We start from the raw sequence: 8,039 nt of genomic DNA on the forward strand, positions 1-8,039 counted from the left end.
AAGAAAAGGCAAGTAGTCAGTTGGGAAGGTGGCTCAGTGGTAGAGTGCTTGCCTTGCATGCACGAAGCCTGGGTTCGATTCCTCAGCACCACATAAGCAAAAAAAAAGCTGGAAGTGGCGCTGTGGCTCAAGTGGTAGAGCGCTAGCCTTGAGCTGAAGAGCTGAGGGGCAGCGCCCAGGCCCAGAGTTCAGGCCCCACAACCGACCCCCCCCAAAAAAAAGAAAAGGCAAGTAGTCAATCATTTTAATAGCAATTCCACATTACATGATGGTTTTAGAAGATACTGTACTAGAATTGTCATAAATGAAGCATATTGTAAATCTCCCTTCTTTATCTGGTTTCAAGGTGGTCATTACAGTACTTGGAGGCTCACGGTGTATTTCTGGGGGCCAGTGGTGAACGCGGGCACTGGATCAGTGGTGGGGAAAACCGCCCCCTGCGGAGGCCAGCGAGCCTCGGCCAGCCGGCTCTCCCACACGGCCTCTGCGCCTGAGTGGAATGCCCCACCCTCAAGCCCTGCGTGTGCATGTGTTACAGTGCCACGGTGAGGGCGGCTCTCCCAGACACACAGGAGACGAGCTGTACGGCAGCTCGTGAACATGCCGAATGTCAGCACGTGCTCACAGCTCACTGGAGGAAGAACCAGGGGGCATCACCCACCTGTTAATGATGGCTTGGTCCTCTGGGAGGCGGAAGACTCTGGGTCTGGGGTTTCCTTCCTGAGGCTGTGGAGTCACACTTCCCACTTCAACAAAACCGAAGCCCAGCTTGTAAAGTCCATCCACAGCTTCCCCGTGCTTGTCAAAGCCGGCAGCAAGCCCCACAGGATTCCGGAACTTATGGCCCAGCACTCTCACTTCCTGGAAGAGGGAGACTTCGAGGTCCGCAGGCCCCACCAGCGTTTCTCAAAATGTGGTCCCCGGGATCCCGCATCAGAATTCCCCAGGGGAGGGCTGGGAACGTGGCTTCATGGTAAAGTGTTTGCCTAGCATGCATGAAGCCCTGGGTTCCTCAGGACCACATACACAGAAAAAGCTGGAAGTGGCACTGTGGCTCAAGTGTAGAGTGCTAGCCTTGAACAAAGCAGCTCAGGGACAGTGCCCTGACCCTGAGTTCAAGCCCCAGGACTGCCAAAAAAAAAAAAAAATTCCCAGGGAAGCCTAGGCCCACAGAATTTCTCTGAACGGACAGATGTGTTTGTAACAATTCTCTGCAGGTGATCCTGCTGCCGGCCAGAGCCTGAGAGCGCGAGGTTCCTCATCATCAACGCAGGGGAGGGAACCAGCGCCCGCAGCATGGCAAACAGGCTACGGGCACCACCCTTTCTGTCTCCTTTCTATCCCTAGCTCCTTGTCTACCAGCCTAGGCAGGAGAGTGGGTCAGTGGTGCTGGTGCCCCACCCCTCAGGTGGCTACTCTGAAATCAGAGAGTGACAAACAACACAAACCCTGCAATCAGCCTAATTAACCAGCCTCAACTGTACCCTCCCCACAGGCTGATAAGAAGCCCAGCAGCCCCCCACAGACGTGGTGAGGAGATGGAAGATGGACGGCACTCAGTTAGGTTCGTCTCAGTGCTGGCTCCCGCAACCTGAGGCTAGGTGAACATCTCCCAGGGCGAAGCCACCCAACCCTGGAGGTGAAGGAAGTGCTCCAAGCAGCGAGAACAACAAAGGTATGAACAAGCGGGCAGCGCGGTGGGAAGGAGAGGCCCCCTCAAAGACAGTGGTTCTCAACTCCGCTGCAGGACACAGCCCTGCCAGCTCCTCTCAGAGATGATGGATGTATTGGTGTGACAGGATGTCAGAGCAGGACATTCCAAAAGCTCCCCCCAGAGCCTCTAACAGTGATTGGGAGCCAAGGGTTAGGGAATTGTGGAGAACTAAACCCAGAAATTAAGTTCAGGTAAGAAAATCAGGAGGCCTGAATGCTGGTTAAGGAGTCAGAACTGCTGGCATGGTGAAGCATGCCTGTAGTGTAAGCATCTTTTTTTGTTGTGGTTGGTTGTGGGGCTTGAACTCTGGGCTTGGGCACTGTTCCTCAGCTCTTCAGCTCAAGGCTAGCATTCTACCACTTGGGCTATAGTGCCACTTATGTTTTTCTGGTGGTTTATTGGAGATAAGAGTCTCATGGACTTTCCTGTCTAAGCCAGCTTTGAAGTACAATCCTCAGATCTCAGCCTCCTGAGTAGCTAGGATTATAGGTGTGAGCCACCTGCACCCAGGCTTAGTGTGAGCATCTTGTGAGGCTGAGACAGGAGGAACATTTGAGATCTTGAGTTCAGGAATGGCCTGGACAACATAGCAAGACCTGTTTCAAAAGGCGGCATGGTGGAATTGTGTATGAGCTGCTGCACGTGGGCCACAGCAGCATTCAGGGTGACCAATGGTCAGCTGTGCTCACCCAAACACAGGGACCCCAGCTCCCCCTCCAGCCTCCCACTATACACCGGCTCAGGGCTTTCTAGCCTGGGTGGGGCTTCACACAGGGAAGGCCCTTTCAAATCCGACAGCAGCCTTGAGGACGCATACCAGCCGCTGGAAATTGTGCGATCGGGAGGTGAGAGGGAAAACAGAGCAAAGCCCTCTGAGTCCTGACAGGGCCCCTTCCCCTAAAATGTCTGAGTGCCTCTTGTGTGGGCTTCCATATTCCAGTCACTCTGCTGTAAAGTCTGCCACATCGCGAAGCAGATTCTGTGAGGCTGTGCCCCGGTTGCGTGATTTCTTGCGCAGATCCCAACGTAGCTCGGTCACACGCCCAGTCGGCAGGTGTGTGCTAAAGCAAGCTGGCGCAGGTGTCTGGCTGCGGTCCTCACAGGCGTCAGCTGGCTCTACCTGCTTCCCATTAAACGCGTCATGATGACAGCAGAGGGGTGACTGAGCTACTTGTGACCTTAGGGAGGCCGCAGAGTGCCTGTGGTGGGTGCCAGGGCCAAACTCCAGGGGTCTGAATTCTGGTTCTGCCACTTGAGAGCCATGTGACTTAAGGACTGTCGATGGAGTAGCTGTGTGTGTGTTCAACACTGCCTTTCCCTGTTCTCTGAAGACCAGGACAGCCTAGACAAGACAGCTACAGGCCACAACTCTTCAGTGGCTGCTCCACACAGTCCCATGCAAGTGACATGTGACCAGAGGGTGTGAGACGTAATCAAGATGGCTGCTGCCCTCCCCCTGGGAACCTCAGGCTTGGTGAGCCTCACCCCAGCTTATGAGCAAGAGAGGCCTTGACCTCCCCGCTATCTAATGCACAGGCGCTTCCAGAGCACTTACCAGCATGTCAGAATCTTGGAATTTGGCCCGAGGAAGGAGCCCCAGGGCGGTGAAGCGAACAGCCAGCTTGTGGGAGGACTCTGGGTCCAGCAGCCGCTGCAGAGCAGGCATCAAGTATTCAGCGTAGAAATGCTCATCCCCCGTGGCTGTCAGGTAGGAGGCGAAGAAAAGCCCTCCACCTCCCAGGATGACCACAGCGTCTAGGGCCCGCTTCTGGTTAAAAAAAAGTACATCAGGGTCACTGCCAGGCCAGGCTGGGCACCCTCCCTGCACCCCTTACGCCCAGACAGCTGCGACACAGTGGCAGGTCCATGAAGTGACATCCCTACCGCTGCTGCCACTGGTCCCCTTCATTTCCGGTCCTGCCCCACCTGCTGGCTTCATACAGAGGCTGTGTCCCTCAACATTTTCCTTAGGACACTAGGCCAGGGGGTTTCAGGTGGAGTACTGCCCCCTAGAGGCCATGGGGAGTATTTTCCACTCAAGCTTTTTTTTTTTTTTCTTTTTGCCAGTCCTGGGGCTTGACTTCAGGGCCCAGGCACTGTCCCTGAGCTTTTTTGCTCAAAGCTTAACACTCTACCATTTGAGCCACAGCGCCACTTCTGGCCTTTTCTGTTTGTGTGGTACTGAGGAACTGAACCCAGGGCTTCATGCATGCTAGGCAAGCACTCTACCACTGAGCCACTTTCCCAGCCCCAGTATAACTTTTGAATGTCCAAGGCAAACTATCACCTTCATGGTTCTCATATGCTGACATTTCAGGAATCATTCCCCTATAAACTGAGGGACAGCTGTGCTGTTTTGTGTCACGCATTACTAAGAACCAAGTCACATCTCAGAAATTAGGAAAGGCAGCCAGGCGCTGGTGATTCATGCCTGTCATCTAGCTACTCAGGAGGCTGAGATCTGAGGATTGCGGTTCAAAGCCAGCCGGGACAGGAAAGTTCATGAGACTTTTATCTCTGATAAAGCACTAGAAAACTGGAAGTGGCGCTGTGGCTCAAGCAGTGGAGTGCTCGCCTTGAGCTGAAGAGCTGAGGGACAGCGCCCAAGCCCTGAGTTCAAGCCCCATGACCGACCAAAAAAAAGAAATTAGGAAAGGCACAGCACTTGGGGCTTTTGACAACATGCCTGTGGCACCCACATTTCTTGTACAGACTTAACCACTCAACAACCTGTTTTCGAGATGAGTCAGGACCCAATGACACACATTGAAATAAATACATGTTGTTTTATTTCTCCTTTATACTGTGATTAGAACATCATGTTGACGTGTTAAGTTACACATGGGAAGGTTATCAGCCTGCAGTGGAACCTCGGTGAAATGTAAAGGTGGTGGTAGTGGAGAAGGCGCCTCAGGTCTTACTATGTGGACACTCGGTGTCACTCATCAGCTCAAGCACTACTCAAATGTGACTGAGGCTAAAAGTGGGGGAAATGTAGCTGGTCCAGCCTTTGAGGTGAGTGCAATCTCATGAAGAGACAGACATCAATGACTGTGCCAATATGTAGTCATGACAATTGCTGTAAAGGAAAAAAGTAGGGGAAATAGAAGGACACAACAAATCTCAGCTAAGGAAAGGCTTCCTTACAAGGCTGACTTGAAGCAGATACGAAAGGATAAAGAGTTAACAAGGAAGCTGGGCGCTGGTGGCTACGCCTGTAATCCTAGCCACTCAGGAGGCTGAGGTCTGAGGATCGCAGTTCAAAGCCAGCCTGGGCAGGAGAGACCGTGAGACTCCTATCTCCAATAAACCACCAGAAAACCGGAAGTGGCACTGTAGCTCAAGTGGTAGAGCGCTGGCCTTGAGCTGAAGAGCTGAGGGACAGCGCCCAGGCCCAGAGTTCAAGCCCCACGACCGACAAAAAAAAAAAGAGTTAACAAGGAGGGCGCAGCCTGTAATCCAGATTACTGGGAGGCGGAAAATGGGGAAGACAGCCATTTCAGGCTAACTCTACCAAAGCTAGCAAGAATCCATCTTAATAAGCCTTGTGTGCTGCTGTATGCCTGTCCACAGCTATGAGGGAAGCCATAAGATCCTAGACCAAGAATGTGTGCAGGCAGGACCTCATCTAGAAAATTATTTTAAACGGCTGGAGGTATGTCTCAATAGGTAGACCATGAAGCCCTGAGTTCAAACCCAGTACTGCTCAAAAAAAAGGAGGCAGTAGAGGAAGGGCAGGGAGAAGGCTCTGTTGGTAGCAGAAGAAAAGCTGGGGGTGGGGGACATTTGGATCTGGGTGTAGGAAAGCATGCCAATCCTTGCCACTGAGGAGGCTGAGAACTGTGGATCGCAGCCCCAGCAAACAAATCTATGAGGCTCTTACCTCCAGCTAACCAGCAAAAGCCCAGAACTGCAGGCGTGGTTCAAGTAGTAGAGTACCAGCCGTGGGTAAACCCAAGCAGGAGCACTGAGGCTTTTAAGTTCAAGCCTCCATGCCAGACAAATAGTTTTTTAGGCGGGAGTAGCGGTGGTGGTAGTAGTAGATTTGGGTTTGTTCTCTAAACAAAACTAGCAGATGACGCGATCAGAGAAGCCTTCTCCAGGAAACTGCAGAGGCGCCGCTCCGCTCACTCCACAAAGAAGCACCTATTCGCTAGGACCTCAGGGGTCCACCGAGCTCAGCTCCCGCGCGCGACCCTCCACAGAGCGTCAGAAGGGTCGGGACACGTCGCGCTCTAACTTAATCCCTTCCGCGCAGGACCCTTGCCCGGCTGGGCGGTCGGGCGTTCCTTCTCGAAGGCCCCCGGTGCTGGGCCCAGGTAAGATGTGGCCCACCTGCACTCACATGGCTCGCCGTGTGTCCCACACCTGGCTAAGGCCTGGGTGTCGACGCTGTCCTCCGTCCTCCCCCGCCCAAGGGCGTCCGCACCGCGGCGCCTACCTCCCAAGCAAGACTCACTTTCAGATGTGCCCACGCCATGCTCCTTCTGCCAGCGGGCCCGCCCCTGTCCCACCCCCATTGAAGGATGTACTGGAGGCACCGCCCATCTGTTTCCGGATCTACCAATCATGGGACAGGGCATTGCACTAGGGGAAGAGGGCCCTCGTGCCCTTCCCGGAGGTTCTGATTGGGCAGTTGTGCGCGTGCGCAGTCCCGAAGCCCCGCCCCTCCTGCTCCCCTCGGGGCGTCTGGTTGCTAAGCGTCCGGAGGTGCCGGCGGGCACCTGGGCGCTGGGGCCTGGCGAGCCGGCCTGGCCGCCGCACCGGGCTCGTCCGCAGTGCCTGGGGGAGCTGGCGCCCTGGACTGGAAAGGCCTCCGGGCCGGTCGTCCGGAGGTCGCACTGCGTTCCTGCCTCCTCATCCGTGGCGCAGAGAGGGCGCCCCAGCCCGGAGGCCTCCCCGGACCGACGTGCGGGGCAGACAGACTCCAAGCGGAGCCTTCGCTTCGTCTACAGCGGTGCTCATTAGCATGGAGGTTGCTCCAGATTTTAACCGTCGCTTGGTCCTGGGTCCAGCGTCTATTGGATGAGGTTTCTGAGCCTGCGTCAAATTCCTGGTGCCACAGATTGGAGAATGGCTTGTCAGCAGCACCTGAGCTTGCAGCTTCGGCGCAGTGTTGATGCTGCAGTGATCTGAGCTGACCTGACGTGTCGCTCTTAGTCCTCAAATGTTGTCCCAATCCAGAGTCTTGAGCTCTAAGCACTTCCTGTTGGGACACAGCTTCTCTGGACCAAGTCTCAAGAGCAATAGTTATATTGTTGGGGGAGGTGGGGGCTTCCTTTTTTTCTTCCTAACTGCTGTTCCGCCTGCTCAAACAGCTGAGCATTGTCCTAGGAATTAAAGCAGCAGTGGAGGATTGTATATGAGGATGTCAAGTTGGAATAAATGGAAAGACCTGATGGACAGATTCTGTGACAATAATTCATAAGATAGGTGTCTCAAACCATACAACAGATTGAAAATATTAAGTTTAAAGGTTACACTTGTCACTGTGTCCTTTTTTTGTTGTTGTTTCTCATGCTTTATTTATGACAAATATTCCACACTCCAAATTTCCAACTGTCAAGTTCTTTGAGACGATGCCATCAGCCTTGGCCAATCAGAGAATGGAGTCATCTGACTCATTCATCCTGCGAATGGCCCCGCAATTAGTGGTATGTCTTTAACTGGCCGTTAAACCTGTGATCTTGTCGACCTCAGCCACATTCGTCTGGATGGATGCCGGTCCTCGCACGATGATGCAGTTGCTGGTGGAGCACTTCCAAGGCACGTACAGGACTCCCAGGCCTGGTTGTGCATCGAAGCCGCAGCTGCTGCAGCCTCCAGGACCAGCAGGAGCACAGAAAAGCTCAATGTGTCTTTTATACTTGAATAAGTTAAGCATAACTCGACCACAATTGCGACTCACCTTGGACAGAAACTACTTATTAAAAGGGTTCTTGGAGCCTGGAGCCCATGTACTCTACTGGTAGTCTTTCTGGAGGCCGAGATGTGAGGATCATGGTTCAAAGCCTGCCTCAGCAGGAAAGTCTGGGAGACTCTTATCTCCAATAAACTACCACACAAAAAAAGTGGAGCTATGGCCCAAGAGGTAGATCCCTAGCCTTGAGCAAAAAATTCTCAGGGCCAGTGCTCCGGCCCTGAGTTCAGGCGCCAGGACCAATGCCTGGATGTGTGCGCTGCGCATGCGGGAAGTGAGAGGAGAGCTGGAATGTAGTTCAGTGGCAGAGTACTTGCCTAGCACGTGCAAGGCCCTGGGTTTAGTCTCTTGCATTGCAAAATTAAAAGTTGATTAAGAAAACATTGTCCAAATAGAAATGTACTC

The 8,039-nt window shown here is 53.5% G+C and overlaps 2 protein-coding genes across 4 annotated transcripts in view; one reads left to right on the plus strand and one right to left on the minus strand.

Moving 5' to 3' along the window:
• Positions 1–6,211, minus strand: part of Dhodh (dihydroorotate dehydrogenase (quinone)) — a 12,772-nt gene extending 6,561 nt beyond the window's left edge. The window contains exons 1-3 of one of the 3 annotated variants that reach the window (XM_013012873.1): positions 6,174–6,211; positions 3,270–3,482; positions 662–861 (exon numbers count right to left, since the gene is read on the minus strand). In XM_013012873.1, the coding sequence (XP_012868327.1) occupies positions 662–861; positions 3,270–3,482; positions 6,174–6,194 (434 nt within the window). In that variant the 5' untranslated portion in view covers positions 6,195–6,211. Of the gene's footprint in view, positions 1–661; positions 862–3,269; positions 3,483–5,597; positions 5,667–6,059; positions 6,152–6,173 lie in introns of those variants that run through there. The other 2 variants (XM_013012874.1, XM_013012875.1) reach the window with 2 other exon arrangements.
• A 1,238-nt stretch (positions 6,212–7,449) lies between these two features.
• Pkd1l3 (polycystic kidney disease 1-like 3) overlaps positions 7,450–8,039 on the plus strand; it is a 60,862-nt gene continuing 60,272 nt past the window's right edge. The window contains exon 1 of the mRNA XM_013012674.1: positions 7,450–7,480. Within this exon, the coding sequence (XP_012868128.1) occupies positions 7,450–7,480 (31 nt within the window). The remainder of the gene's footprint in view (positions 7,481–8,039) is intronic.

The sequence above is a fragment of the Dipodomys ordii genome, unplaced genomic scaffold, assembly GCF_000151885.1.
Source record: "Dipodomys ordii isolate 6190 unplaced genomic scaffold, Dord_2.0 Scaffold18, whole genome shotgun sequence".
NCBI classification, from domain to species: domain Eukaryota; kingdom Metazoa; phylum Chordata; class Mammalia; order Rodentia; family Heteromyidae; genus Dipodomys; species Dipodomys ordii.